The sequence below is a fragment of the Lagenorhynchus albirostris genome, chromosome 2 (assembly GCF_949774975.1).
Source record: "Lagenorhynchus albirostris chromosome 2, mLagAlb1.1, whole genome shotgun sequence".
In the NCBI taxonomy this organism is placed as follows: Eukaryota; Metazoa; Chordata; class Mammalia; order Artiodactyla; family Delphinidae; genus Lagenorhynchus; species Lagenorhynchus albirostris.
This window is the reverse complement of record NC_083096.1, coordinates 103,918,959-103,934,928: the sequence shown is the minus strand read 5'-3', so window position 1 is coordinate 103,934,928 and position 15,970 is coordinate 103,918,959. Positions and strand designations below refer to the sequence as shown.

General features: G+C 45.5%; 1 protein-coding gene across 1 annotated transcript in view; it reads right to left on the bottom strand.

Annotated features, from left to right (window-relative positions):
- BCAR3 (BCAR3 adaptor protein, NSP family member) overlaps window positions 1–8,688 on the bottom strand; it is a 212,877-nt gene extending 204,189 nt beyond the window's left edge. The window contains exon 1 of the mRNA XM_060139557.1: window positions 8,575–8,688. Within this exon, the coding sequence (XP_059995540.1) occupies window positions 8,575–8,584 (10 nt within the window). The 5' untranslated portion in view covers window positions 8,585–8,688. The remainder of the gene's footprint in view (window positions 1–8,574) is intronic.
- Between the last annotated feature and the right edge of the window lie 7,282 nt (window positions 8,689–15,970).

The following is a 15,970-nucleotide window of genomic DNA, read 5'->3' as shown; positions in this document are numbered from 1 at the left end:
CCAAGGTGAATAATTGCTTTCCCTTCATTTGTCCCTGGTGCAAAGTGCAATATCCCACGGGACACTGGGTGTGGCTCAGAAGTGACATTTTCTTGTTAACTAAATATTTAATATGATATCACTACATACATCACAGACATCATATAAGAATGCCAGTTTCCACACGTTTATGACTGAAGGTTAATACTTCCCACTGGGACCACAGCAAACTTCCCCATTCTTGTGATTCTGAATCTTGTGGTACCTGGGACCATCTCTGTGATCAACCAGTGAGCATCTTCAAATGTGGTATCAGTTCACAGATATGTGTGGGGCAGCAGGTCAAACACAAAGAAGGTTTACTCAAGGGGAGGTTCTAGCTTCACAGCTGGGCCATCAAACAGCAGTGGTGATCCCTCCAGACGCATCCAGAACCACTTGAGTCAGTGAACTGAAAGCACTTCAGAGAGGTGAAGACTTGGAACAAATGTATGAGGCGGCACTAAGTGTGTGTGTTGTGTGTGTGTGTGTATAGAAGGGTGGCTGCCCTGGGCAGTTTCAGAGATGGTGCTGATAATGACCAGGCTGCCAGATGCTTTTCCAACCAGACTCAGAGGTGAGAGCACCCAGGAGGTGGGCAGTCAGAACTCTCCGAAGATTCATCTGCCCAGACAAATTTTCTTTCTGACTATAGGAATGCTGGTCACTCCTGCTGCCTGGGCCACCAACCTCTGTCCAAAGGAAGTCCTGGCTTCAGGGCGCACCCAGCCTGAGGCTGAGCACACCTGCCTGCCCGCACTTCACTCCTGACCCCTTTCTCCTCCTTAGAGCCCTCTTCAAGTTGTTTAGAGGACCACAGGGTCTCCTCCACTTTGAGGGTATCAGCTGTAATCTTGCTGTGATAAACGGATTGTGCTGGATCTTTCTAAGTCTATCTGTTGGAGGTTTCCAGGGAATTTTTCTAGTGCTTATCTGATTAACTGGGGCCAATTCACTAAGCTCCCAAGTAATGGAATCTGCTTTGAGCTTCAAGACATGGAAACAAAGACACGTAGACAAAGATGGCTGAGATAAAAATTCCTAGTACAACAAAGGCTATGTTGTAGAGACAGAGAAAGACCTTAGGACAGAATTTATAGCCACGGGGGTGGGTGAGGACCAGGTACCTCAATCCTAAAGGGTGCATGTGTGACAGAGTGAGAGGCCTCCTTTTCTATCTAACTAGCTGGTACATCACTGTTTTGGGGGCACTCAACTGATTTTGAATCTAGTACAAGACTACCAAGAGCTACCAAGAACTAAGGAAGACCCACACGGTGCCTACCCACACAGGGTGGAAACCGGGCAGAAGGAACATGAGGTTAGGAGAAAGAATTTTTGCTGTATAAGAGTTTATACTTTTTGAGGTTTGAACCACGTAAATGTATTACTCCTTTGTAAAATTAAATGGAAAAAAATGCGTATAAAGTTTGATTTACTCTGCTATTTTGAAAAAATAAATATCATATCAAATACAACATTTCGAGTAGGCAGCTCTTCTGAAATTAGAGGTTACAAAAGTACATATTTCTAGGTGTGGAAAACACCATTCATCGAGGAGCTCCGAGCCCCTTCATTTGTGCTCTGCCTTAGTCTAGAGACAGGGATGTCATGGGGCTGGCACCCTTCAGGATTGGCTGAGGTCACACTCAGTGACAATCAACATGACAGGTGGGACTAGGTGGTGAGCAGGTGGCTACCTGCAAGGCTATAGCATAAGAGTCAACACCAGGGCAGTGATTAATGACCCTATTGGCAGAGAGGAGGGCCTCTGGAGAAGCCAAGTGCCAAGGAGGGAGCCCCTGCCCAAAAGGTGAGAGAGGTAGGAGGGATGGGAATAGCCACCAAAAAGCAGATGTGCAGACAGAAGGAAACTAAGAGAGGAATTCCATGCCAAAGCATGACGTAAGTGAAGGAAGAAAATTTCACCCTGGTGGGTTTCAGCTGAAAAGCGCGGTGTAGAAACCTACACAGTGCATAGGAGCAAATCAGCAAATCAGAGAGGCCCTGGCCACACAGACTGAGCTGGAAGACATCTAGGGGAGAAGCCAGGGTAAAGAGGGGCATGTGCCAAAGCTTGGAACGTGGAGAAGTTAAAATAGAACTGAAGTGTGATCTGGTCACCCAGAGGGAGGATGCATAAACAAAGTAAGGGGAGACTGTGTAGAGGAGAAAAGTTTACTCTAAAAAGTCAGCAGCAGTGAGAGATTTGATTTCAGCTACAGCCATCCCAGAACCCCTATGGGGAGGTAGATAGGGCAGCTCAGAGGAAGGAAGGCCAGAAGGGCTCTCTGGGGCCTCTCCTTTCATGGGGATAAGATATCTGGCAGCCTCCGGAACGGGGCCCTGCATGGGAGACAAGCAGGTTTCCCTTGAGCCATAAAATCCCTCCTCTGGGCTCCCGGGGGCACCAGTGTGCAGTAGGTTGCCCAAGGGTACCGAGCAGTTACAGATGAAAACAATCCCTTTTAGCCCAAAGGCCATCCTCTCTCTCCCTGTTCAAGGACAGAGGGCTGCAAGACCTGAGATCTGAGTGTCACCACACTCGTCCCCAGGGGCCTTTAAGCACTGGCTCAGAAAAGCCCTGGAGTGTCCGGGGCTCTGTGGGGTAAGGTCAGTGCACACAGTTCCAAGACAAGCAAAGAAAGCCGGCTCTGTAATTTCCTAACACCGAGGGAGGAAACAGAACGAGCGCAGACCAGATACCTTCCCGAAAAGCACAGCTGGCAAGCACACCCACACTGTGAGGCTGCAACTCCCTGAACTAATTAAAAGGCAGAGCAATGAGAATGTCTGGATTGCGCGCGCGCGTGCGTGCGTGCGTGCGTGTGTGTGTGTGTGTGTGTGTGTGTGTGTGTGTGTGTGTGTGTGATGGGTGGATAAGAGCTCAGGCAGAGAGAATTCCTCTGTGGGATGGGAGATAGCCAAGGCAGGCTACCATCTTCCTTCTGATTTCCCTTAAGGACAGAACTATAGGCAAAGGGCTCAAGTGGTACCACAAAGGAACTGGTGTGGCCATTAGGGGAGAAATAACCTCCAACCTATAAGGGGGCATTTTAGCATTTCAGTCTCTAGGAGGTGTTTTTCTCTCTTTCTTTCTAAGTTTAAACACTTATTGTTTGAGTCTAACCCTGCTTGGAGCCAGAATGGGCCAAATCAATATTAAGAGTTTTTTCTGCTTTGTGAATCTATGAAAAGGAAAATTATTTCTTATTCTTTCCTGATAACACTCTTATCAGGTTTGGAAAATTCCCCTGGTGCAGAAAGCCTGAAGCACATTCATATCTGTAGACTGGGGGTCCCAGAGGGAGCCCAGTTGGCAGGTTCCCTTCAGGGGGTCTGTCCACCTCAAGGGCCACCAGGAGAGTTATTTGTTGAGTGTGTTGGGAATGTAGCTGAACTGCAGGATGCCAGATAAACTCTGACATCAAAAAAGAGAACAGAGGCAGCGTGTCCCTCATCTCTTCCCTGGGGAGGGCCCTGGTGGAGATTGAACTTTATCCTGGGACAGTGAAGGATCGCACTGTCCAGGCTTATGAGAAAGAAAGAAGACTTTTGAGCAAGATACTGGGAGGTGTCTTAACTGACCCTTAGCCCAGACTCCACTGGGAATCGATCCCAAGTCTTTGGCAAAGAAGATTCTAAGTTGGAATCGCAAGAGAGCCCTTTGAGGCATCTAACAGAAGAGCTATGACTTTGGTGGGGGAGAGCCTGCCCCATCCCAGGTGGGTACCAGAAAGGAGGTGCAGCATCAGGACCAGCAGAGGTGGTGATGGTTGCCGCAGGTCACCTACAGAGTAGAGTGTGGCTCTGATCCCAGCCTCGGGAAAACTTGAATGGTCACTAAAAACTGTATGAGGCCCCTGGGACTCTGTCAGGTGAAAGCTGGGCTGTGCCTTCAGTGGGCTTGGAGTTTCAGTGACTTCACCAGGAGGGAGCTCAGAGTCTAAGACATATTCGTTGCCACTATGTTGCCCCTTTCTGACTGTGTCCCTCAGGCAGGCATCAGGTGGGGAGGTATTTTATACATAGGTTGGCATGTAAACTGGCAACATCCCTGGGAACACATCAGAAGGTATGAATTACCTGTCTTCGGAGAAAAAGAAACTAATGATTCAAAGGTTATCAACAATTTATCCAAACTCCCTTTTGTGGGAAGACTACCCATAAGCAGGGAATTATTGGGGAGGGAGGAAGGACATGGAGCTGTGTGTGCAAATCCCAACACACCCTCATTTTTCTAGAGAATTAAAAAATTGTCTTAGCACTGCAGACAGCAGCAGATGAGCTCCAGCTGTGTGCTCACCACCCACCCCCCCACATTTGGTTCTTCTTTGCCAGTGGTTGTCATCTCTGGTCCCTTTCACCCTGCCCAGGCTCTCAGCAGCTCTGAGGAACTTCTTTTGTTTTTTTTTTTTTTGTGGTACATGGGCCTCTCACTGTTGTGGCCTCTCCCGCTGCGGAGCACAGGCTCTGGACGCACAGGCTCAGCAGCCATGGCTCACGGGCCCAGCCGCTCCGTGGCATGTGAGATCCTCCTGGACCGGGGCACGAACCCGCGTCCCCTGCATTGGCAGGCAGACTCTCAACCACTGCGCCACCAGGGAAGCCCTCTGAGGAACTTCTGAGGCTGTGCAGAGAAGAGCTGAAGACCACTGCCCTATGCCTTTAGCACTGGAAAGAGAAATCAATTGTCTTTATTCCCAAGTCCTGTCCTCAACCAGTACTAATAACACTAGGTAATGTTTATTAAGTACTTAAGTACTTAAGTACTTAATATACCCATGTTCTGTATTCTCATTTTATCCTTACAACTCTATAAGGCTAGTTCTATTATTATATCCACCTTATAAATGAGGAAACTGAGTTATTCGCAGAAAGAGGAAGTGATTTGTCTGAGGTTGCACAGGCAGTCTAGTTCCCCACAGCCACTCTGCCGTGACTGTATTCTTGAACTTCAGGTATGGGATGAAGGCAAAATGGTAAGAAACATGAAACTTCTTAGGCCAACTTGGCTCATAGAGTCATCAGGGACCTGGAAAAGCTATTTGCTTTAATGACTCAGACTTGGGAATTCTGTTTCCTATTAAGATTCTGCCTCTTGGTATCCTGCAAACACTAGGGCAGATTATATAACTTCTCGATATACCCCTTTCCTTTGCCAGTGGAACAACTAAGTGGACCACGCATCATGCGTGGATTTGGAATAGGTAAAGAAGAGAAGTCAGGAATTAGAATGTCTGTTCAGTTTTGTAAATTGTGTGGTGTTCTGGCCTAGATGAGAGAATCACAGACTTTTAGAACTTTTAGAGCTTGCAGATCACAGAATCCATGTTAGGCAGGACCTTCAATATTATTGGGGTGAATGCCTCACCCAACACAAGTATCCTTCTAACCACACTCCTGACACAGTGCTGGGGCCCTTCAGGGCCAGGAGGCTCTTTAGGTCACCAGGAAGCCATCCCTTGTCTGCAAGGCATCCTTCTTCTGCCAAATGTACTCAGACATAGCACACCCTAGTGGTCTCCATCGCTGCTTCTTACATCGCACCATGTCGGCCTCCCTCCCACCAGAGTCTAACCCTGCCCTCTGGAGAGCCTAGAGTAAATCATATCCCATGGCTCCATGGCAGCCCTTGACACGAAGGTGAGCTGTGATGCCTCTCCTGGTGCTCTCTTTTCCGAGCTAAACCGTTTCAGCTTCTTCAATTGTCATTCACCCTTATTTCCACTGCCCTCACCATCTTTATTACTCTTCTCTGAATGCACTTGGTTTGCCAGTTGTTCCCCTAGCCTTCCATCTGATTCTACAGATATTGACTGAGTGTCTTCCAGGAAGATAGTAGATGCTGAGAATGCATAGAAAAAGCATAGTCTCTGTCTTGAGGGGCTCACTGTCTTGGGATGGGAAAGTGGAGTACTCGCAAGCAATTGCAACGTGGTGCGGGAAGTGCTATGACAGGGGCAAACCCAGGGGGCTCTGAAAGCCCAGTGGATGGGAAAACTGACAAGTGGAGGGGTGTTTGTGTGTGTATTGGAAACTGCACTCCAGAGGGGAGAGAGAGAGGACCAGGTCTGGGAGCTGCCTGTGGTTTGGAACTACTAGAATCAAGGTTGTGGGTCACTAGAGGATAAGAGATAGGCTTGAGGTCAACAGGGACCAGATCATGAAGGACATTGTATGAGACTATTCAGAGAGCAATAAGGAGCTACTGAAGGTTTGTAAGCAGGAGAGTGACACAATCAAATTTAGGTTTTTAAGAACAATCGCTCTACGTTGGAGAGAGTCCTGGAAGCAGCTATGAGGCTGGAGGCGGGTGATTCCATCGCCGGATCAGAACAGAGCACAGCAGGTCTCTAAACTTACTCTGGCAGCTGAGATTCTGTGGATGCTGCCTGAAATTGTGAGCTATACTTGTGGCCACAGCTCACTCTTGTTTCACATTCAGGGGCAAATAAACCTTCTCTGTAGGAATAGCAATGTTAGCTTTTTCCCAGCATCTATCTCTGCAACCAATTGTTTTCAATTTAATCTCATCAATTTCAGCCCCTCCTTTCAGGTCATTGAAATCTTTGTGCATCGTGATTCAGCCCCTTCATTTTTACTTAAGGGAAATACTGAAGGATTGGCCACAGGGCATGTGGGCTAATCAGTGGTAGAAGCAACGCTGAATCCAGGTGTCCTGACCCCTAAACCAGGCACCCTGTTATTCTGCCTCTCTAGGAAATTGATCTGTTTAGAGGAACTAGACTCAAGATTGACTAGCAGCAGCTTACTTGGAAGAACAGGTCTTAGCTTACAGACTCCAAAGTCAGGAAGGGGGGACCCTATACCCCTTTCCAGTATTTCTTCTTGTTGACAGAAATAATCCCTGAGTAAGAATCTACAATCAGCAGGGATGGCATTACAGGTCTTCAGGCAGCTGAAGGTCACAGCTGTTCAAACCCAATCATCGAGGCACTTGACAATGTCAGAAAGCTTGAAAGAATTTCATAGGGTGAAAAAAAATTCTTACAAGCTAATGAATGCTTAACAAAAGGTTCTCTATGGATCTGAACTACTTCAGAACGTAAAAGCTGTTCAGAGAGACTGGACAGGTGATGGGAAATGGGACACCCCTGCAGAGGAGGGGGAGTGGGGCAGGGGGCCGGCAAACAGAAAGCTTCCCTGGACGGATGCCTAGAGAATCAGGCTCCTTCTCAGTTAGGACCTAATCCCCTGGGTCTCCGACCGACTTTTCACCATAGCCCCATGAAACCTGGAGACTGGTTTCCCCTGGGCCCTGCTCATTAAAGTCTCTGACCCTCAGTCCTGGGAATCGGCACAGACTGTGTGCAGGGCCCTGTGCCCAGGCTGACCAGCGTATCCTAGGTCAGTCCATCCGCCACCCAGCACCACACCTTCATTAGCTCTTTTCCTCTTTGTTTACTTTTCCTTGATGTTAATGCTTTAAATCTTTTTTAAAACAGAGCAGACCTCTACTTCTAACCAGCTCATCCTGCATCTCCTCTGGCAAACTCATAGGACCTCCATCCTTTCCCGAGACTCAGCCCTTTCCCCATAACCCATCACCTCATTCCTCACTTGAATCCCCACCTCAAGTTCCACTAGTGCAATGCTTTCCCAGTATCCTCTGTTCTGAAGTCAAATGCCATTATGGAAACATCAGACTTGTCAGATGAGCAAGCACTTTATTGATGCCTTCCCAATAAGCATATGCTTGTCTTTGAATAACTGTGGACTGGCCAAATTTCACCAAGGTAATTTAGAGCAATGAGGAACAACCCCAAAATACACTCTTCAGGGAGAGACTGTAAATAAATCTTTATCTACTTTTCATATAACAGGCACCATAAGCATTGTTTTAAGAGGAGAAACAAATCAAGTCATATGCATTTTGCTCTGAGCCCTGGTCCTTACTGTCCAAGCTGGAAAGGAAGCCCCACAGCCTGAACTGAGACCATGACCATCTCCCCAACTCTTTCCCTGTAGTCATCAAAGCCCTCCTCAGTGAAGCCGCGGCCTGAACTTATCTGGTTTGAGATCGGGTAGCAAGAGCTTCACTAAAGCCGTCATGTTTTTTAAAGAGCATTTTCTATAGCGCTCTGTCTGGTTTCTCACACATCTTCGATGACACATGAAAAGCTTTGTTGAAGTGAAATGTATTTGTCTGTGTGCGGGTTACTCAAATTGCCTCTCTTCCTTGCCAGGAAATTCCGATATCTGGCAAGAGATGCCCACATAAAGTCCCACAAAGCAGAAAAGAAAAGCCTCGCTGTCACACAGGACTTCCAGAGGATTAAACACAAGCCAGAGTTTTTAATTTTTTTTAAAGAATAAGGTAAAATAAAAGCTTACTTCACTCACCCACTCAGCATGCCGCCTTTCAGAGAGGACAGATCACTGCCTGCTCTTGGCCATCGGAGACCCTGGCCACCGTAGCAATTTAGTGTCTTAACTTTAAACATACGACCAACTGAACAACTGCTGCATCCAGGTGAGTCTGAGTTTAACATGCCTCAGCCCCAGACTCCTCCAAAGCCAGCGTGCACTTACCTAATGACATGGTGCCGATGGGGCGTCAGACATGTGGGAATCAGAGGGCATCTGCTTTCAACCACAGAGCAGGGGGTGCTGGCGTCTCCCCTCCTTGGGAGCGGGGTGCAGTCCTGACCGCCCAGCCTCCAGCTGCCCAGCGGCTGGGGAATCACAAGGTGATATGATCAGGTCCAGACGGTTGCCGCGTGATTGCTTCATACCACAGGGTGCTTCCTGCCCTGAGCTAAAAGAATGAAGGAGGGGTTTTCTTAAGAAATGCAGCTTTTCGACAAAATTCCTTTTCTCTGTGTGTACAAGAAGGTGCACTGCAACATTATCTGTAAGAGGAAATAACTGGGAAAAAAATGCTTGCCGACTGGGGACTGAAATAAATGATGGTATTTCCATATAGTGCAATTAAAAAAAAAAAAAGAGGAGGATCTGTCTTTGCTGCTAAGGTCTCTAATGTGTACTGCAGAGTGAAAAAAAAAACATCAGATAGTACTTGCAGTAAGGTCCAAATTGCATGTATTTTGTACATGCTTAGAAAAAATGTGTAGAGCAATTCACAAGAAACTTGGAATAGTGGAGACCTTGAGGAGTAGAACTGGGGCAGGAGGAGTGATCTTACTTTTTGGCTCTTTTTTAGATTGTCTTTTTTACCTTGTGTATGCACATAGTACTTTTAAAATAAAAGGAATTTTTAAAAATTCCTTTCTTGCCTAATGAAAAGTATTTTTTCAGCTACACAGGAGCCTCCAATAAACAAAACTAAACTTCTCCATCATCAATCAAGCTGCAGGGGATGACTGTGAAAAGAGAAACTCAATATCCTAGAAAAGAATATTGAACAGTAAATCTCAGTGAGTTTGGTGAAGGGAGAGGTCTTCAGAAAATACATTCTGATACTGCTCCAAGTTGAGAAACACTGAATTAAATATACTGCACCTTATTTTTATAATTTTATATGATAGAAAATTTTAGCATATAAAGTAAATAGTATAGTGAACTCTCACGTACCCAACACCAAGCTACATTAATTTACATGGTTAATCCTGCTTCACACCTAACCCATCTCCCACTCTCCTGCCACCTGCCAAACATCATGTCCTTTTATCTGAGGGTATGTATTCTTATAAGAATGCTCTCTTTTTTAAACATTACCACCATACTACTAAGATATGTTTTTATTTTTATTTTTTAAAATTAAAAAAAAATTATTTTATTGAAATATAGTTGATTTACAATGTTGTGTTAATGTCTGCTGTACAGCAAAGTGATTCAGTTATACACACACACACACACACACATATATACATTCTTTTTCATATTCTTTTCCATTATGGTTTATCACAGGATATTGAATATAGTTCCCCACGCTATATAGTAGAATCTCATTTAAAGATATGTTTTTAAAACTTGTCAATAATCCCTCATATCATTAAATATCTAGTAAGTATTCAAATTTCCAAACAAGAGTTATACAGGGTGTTTTGTTGCTATGTCTACTATGTCTATACTATGTTCTCTCTCTCTGTTTTTTCCTTGCAGTTTATTTGTTGAGGAAACCAAGTCATTTGTCCTGTAGAATTTCCCACATTCTGGACTTCGCTGATTATATACCTGTGGAGTTTTTTTAGCATGCTCTTCAGTCCCTTCTTTTTTCTGTAAATTGGTAGTTAGATCTAGACTTGGTTTGATTGGGGTCTAATTCTTTGGCCATAATAGATAATGTCCTGTGTCTTTCTGGGATCCTAGCTGCCCTTGATGATTATGATTGACTGAAGTGTATCCCCCCAAAAAAGATATGTTGAAGTCCTAAACTTCATGCCCATAGATGTAATCGGGTTAAAATGAAACCCACCCTAATCCAGACCTTATTAGAGGAGAAACATTTGAACATAGACAGACTCAGGGAGAAGATGTTCATGTGACCACAAAGGCAGGAATTGGAATGTTGTGTCTACAAGCCAGGGAATGCCAAGGTGTGCCAACAAACAGCAGAAGTTAGAAATGGAAAGGAGGGATCCTTTCCTAGATTTTCAGAGGGAGCGTGCTCCTGCCAACACCTTGATTTTAGACTCTAGACTCCAGGACTGTGAGACATCAAATTTCTTTTTTAAGCTACCCAGTTTGTGGTTCTTTGTTATGGCAGCCCTAGGAAACTAATACTTTTATCTTTGCCTAGAATCATTATTTCTTTTAGGACTTGTCAAATGGTGACATTCCTTAATTATTAGCTGGAATACTTCTATAAAAAGAAACATCTCCGGGCTTCCCTGGTGGTGCAGTGGTTGAGAGCCCACCTGCCGATGCAGGGGACACGGGTTCGTGCCCCGGTCCGGGAAGATCCCACATGCCGTGGAGCGGCTGGGCCCGTGAGCCATGGCCGCTGAGCCTGCGCATCCGGAGCCTGTGCTCTGCAACGAGAGAGGCTACAACAGTGAGAGGCCCGTGTACCGCAAAAAAAAACCAACAAAAAACCCATCTCCCCCACTACTATTTTGTTACTCTGAAGTTCATATGGCAAAGATAGAAAACAGGTTTACTCGCCTGTTTTCAGAACAATTAAGTTGGTTTCCCAATATCATCCAACAGTGATTATAGGATTCTTTTTTTAGCATGATTATAAACTTGTGAATTTTCAACATGATTCACATGTTTCAATTCTTTTCCATTATTCATGTTTAAATTGTCCCATTTGTGGCTAGTTAGAGCCTTGACAAGTTGACTCTGAGTCCCTTTGACATGACCCCAGGAATTTCAAGTATGTTGTGATGTTCCAGGCTGATCATGTGCATTTCCTGCCTCAGACCAGAGCCATCCATTTCCCCAAGAAGCCCTGGTTCCATTTAGTGGGAAATAGTATTAAGAGACTATAAACTGGCACTAGATTGTAAACTCGCACATTCCGTGTGACTGATCACTGTTTCTAGGCCTCTTCAGTGGACAGAACTAGGAAAAAGATTTTCAAAATAAGAAAATGTATCAACAGTTCATACTAATATTTTCCATTCAAATTTGATTATAAAATGTTTACTACATTTTTAAATTCTATATTTGCATCTCTGTCTCTTATGGTAAAATTCCTGGTTTCTATTAACATTAGCATAATTACATATTTCCTTATTTTATATCTAGCTAATAATTTCAGAATAATAACACAAATATTATTACTAACAACATGAATATTGAAAAGTTTAAGACTTTTTTTGGAGTTCTTCTTGCCTTAGGATTTCTCCCACCAGGATGTACTACAATTTACTCTGTTAAAAATCTCTTGAAATAATTCCCCTCTGTGTGGTTGGCCACCAACTCAATATACAGTTAAAAACATTTTGTTTTATTTTGATTTTAAGGAATTGCCTTTTTTCAATTTTGATTTAATTTAGTCTACATATAACATAATACAGTCTACATACAAGTCTACAATAACATAATACAATCACATGGGTATAAACTTGAAAGGCGCTAGATTATGGGAAAACAGATCTGTATAGAGCTATTCATGCAGGTAAAGGCACTTATTTTTCTGGAGGGACACACTGTTAACTGCTACCTATGGGGGCCGGGGAAAGGGCTGAGCCTCTACCAAGAGGAGTGGGTTTCTTGGTGGTGAAGAGTCAGGTGGCTGGAGAGGGAACCGCTACCTCTAGGACCCTGCAGTACATTCACATGTCTGTTGAGCACGCACCACGTGCTGGTGCACTACTAGCGCAGGACTAGTTAACGCAAGAGCACAACATACAATGAGTAGTTAGTGTGGCAGGCACTTTGTTAAGCATTTGGCCTATATTGCATCATCCTCAAAGCTACCCTAGAGACTAATATTCTCTTTCATCAGGAAGCTGATCCTTCCATGGGATCATTAACTTTCCCAGGGTCACACAGCTAGTAGTGTGGGAGCTGGGATTCCAATCTGCTTGTCTCTTGTCACAGCTCTAGCTTTACCCACAACTCCCACCTCCTGCTCTGTTTCTAGGCACCTGGCCCTTCCGGTTCCTCCACCGGGCCCCACTTTTCTAGTCTCCGCGACTTGCCCTGAGACACACTTTTACCCAACCCTTCCTTGCTCAGTTAACTCCTACCCATCCCTCAGCTTAATATTCAGATATCATTCCTCAAGGGGAGCCTTTCTGAAGGTAGCGCCTCCCCTGTTGTCCTTATGCTACCATAGCATCACGTGTTCAGTCATCAGTGCTCCCCACAACCTGGGCTCTTGGGGGAGAGGAGGGTGTCTGACTGTCTTAGTTATTGAAAACCACAAGTCTTGGTAATGGATCATGGTAGGGTCCCAATTTCCTGACACTAATATATCTCTTGGCCAACATGAGAAAAAGCAGTTAAGTGGGAAGGACAAGATGGGGGGAAGGAGTGGTCAAAGCCAGCGGCTGAGTTTCTAGCAGTCAGATTTAATCGTAGAAAACTTTGAGAGAGACAGCGTGGGCACTGAATTTTAGGCAATTCATTCTTGTATAGGAGGCAGGGTGTGGAGAGACTACCCAGGGGTTAACAGAATCAACAAAGTGGCCACAACTTCTAATTGGGAGATGACATCCCTCAGGGCCTGTATGTGGCTAGGAGGCTAGCCTGCCTGTGCTCACCATCCCCATTCATCCATCCATTTGTTCACAAATATTTACTGAGCTCTGCTCTGAGCACTGAGGAAGAGGGCAGAGAACAAAAGAAAGCCCTTGACCTCAGAGGGCTTACATTCTATTGGAGATGACAGTTAACTATTAAACAAATATAGAAGGTGTCAGGTAGACGCAAGCGGCATGACGAAAATAAAACAGGGTAAGACAATTAGCAAGCGATATGAAGGGCTGTTTGGGCATAGGGGTCAGAGAAGACCCCTCTTTGAGAGAAACCTGGGTGAAAAAGAAAGTAAGCCTCACACAAACCGAGGGGAAAGGCGTCCCAGGGCAGCATTAGTCATGTTGATAGAATGTCATTAGAAACCCGAGCCTCTTCCTTTCAGCGCTTGTAAGTAACTGCCTAGTATTTAAGTCGTTCAGGAAATGAGGATGCAGTCAGCAACACACGTACTCCTGGGTACAGGCACTTTGCTAAAGCACTTTCGGCCCCGGGAATGGCTTATGGCAGCCACAGTAGCCCCTTCCCACCCTTGCAGCGGCATCAGGCCTCTCATGCTCACCCCTCCCCACCTCTCCTGCCTCTAGGAAGAGAACCCTCCCCCCGCATTTCATCTTGAACTTGGGGCCAGCGAATCCTGGGGTGACTCATGCTCCTGTTGCCCTTGGCCTCCACCTGAAATGTGAACCCCTCAGGACACGTCTCCTTACCCTCAGCCCTGCCTTGTTTCACCGTCCTTCCTGCTGACTCCTTCTCCCACTGCTCCTGGGATTCCCTCCCGTCCTTCCCTGGTGTGACCTCTGGGGCCCCACGAAAGACAGACAACACCCCAGACCTCAGCCTCTCCTCCAAATGCTCCCGCACTCCTCTGTGAAGTCTTCTCAGCCTTCCTTTACCACCTTCTCCAGGGAAGGCTGCCCATTCTCCTACTTCCTGTCCTAGACCCCCAGTGCTTTGCTTGTCCCCTCCTTTATAGAAACGAGCTTTTGTTAGGGGAACCACTGCCTGAAACCGCCCACCCTGGCCAGGTACCACAGTAAGTATTTGCATGAATTATCTTGTGACAGGAGGTCCTGGTAAGGAATGAGGAAGTAACAAGCTACCACCAACCGTAATAATTTGGGAAAGGTCAAAAGGAGAAAGGAGACACCAGTCCATAGGTCCTACCAACCTCCCAGAATCCTCCTCGCTGGAATCCATCTTGGCTGAGTGATGCTCGCGTCACCAGGAAGGACCCTGAGGCAGAATGATTGGCCAGAGACAACGCAGAAACCAGCCCCACTACCGTAAAACCTGAGACTGTGAGCCACGTGGCAGAGCAGTCCTCCTGGGTCCCCTTACCCTCCTGCTCTCCACCCAGGCGCCCCTTCACAATAAAGGCTCTAGCTTTGTCAGCACGTGTGTCTCCTCGGACAATTCACGTCCAAGCGTTAGACAAGAGCTCACTCTCGGGCCCTGGAAGGAGTCCCCTTTCTGCAGCTCTTTGATTTTCATGCCATCCATCTCTTCTCCCCTCTACTTTTCTGGGTCTCCGATAATCATTATTAAGGGATTGACTCAGAAAGTTTCTTCCACTCCAACCCTCACCATCACCTGGGGAAATGTCAAAATCTGGCTTATGATTCTCTTAAAACCCTGGTCTCACAATTCCTTGGCTTTTTCAAATGCAATGACTTTTATCTGCTCTCTACTCAGTCACTTATGGCCATCCAGTGATCCAAAACACAAGCACAGAGACTGGAAAAGAAAATGGAGACAGGTGAATAGGAAGCAAAGCCAAGATGGTGGGAGCCAGGATTTTCTCTAGAAGCAGGGCTGGGAAGCTCAAAACTTCACTGTGAGGGTGAATTTGACATGCTTTATGGGTGATTTCATTTGGTTTAAAAACTTACTTGGGGGACTTCTCTGGTGGTGCAGTGGTTAAGAATACACCTGCCAATGCAGGGGACACGGGTTCCATCCCTGGTCCATCCCTACTGAGCCTGCGCTCCAGAGGCTGTGAGCCACAACTACTGGAGCCTGTTTGCCTAGAGCCCGTGCTCCGCGACGAGAAACCACCGCAATAAGAAGCCCAAGCACAGCAACGAAGAGTAGCCCCTGCTCACCACAACTAGAGAAAGCCCGCGTGCAGCAATGAAGACCCAATGCGGCCAAAATAAATATACATAGATTTATCCAAAAAAAATTAAAAAAAAAACTTACTTGGCCTGGTCAAGAATAAGAACATTCTGGTTAATAAAATAGTTTTGTTTAAAGATACATATTACTAAATGTACAAAAAATCATAAAATACATTGAAACCTCACTGAATATCACTTAACCATTGTTTGCTGAATAATAACATCCATTGAATTTTCAGAGCACTTTTGCACATCTTATTTCATTTTGATCTCAAAACAGTCCTGTCCTGGCTCTCTGGTATGATCCTAAAATGAATCAGGCCCATTTTTTTGGAATCTAGACATCGGTACATTGGATCAACTGAGGCTGGCTTCACCAAAAGGTACTCTGGGGGCCCAGGGGAGGGCTGGTAGGAAAAGAAAGGTAACCAGCATGTGGAGTAGAGAAGATAGACCAGTTCTGCAAGGTCCAGCTGACTGAATAATTTTCTCCTAGTCTGATGGGTCTATAACAGGGGTCAGCAAACTTTCTGTAAAGAGGTCAAAAGTAAGATAGTAAAAAAGAAATAGCATAGCTATGCTCCAGTAAAACTTTATTCATGGACACTGAAATTTGAATTTCATTTTTACATACCACAAAATATTACTTTTAATTTTTTTCAACCATTTACAAATGTAGAAACCATTCTCAGCTCAAG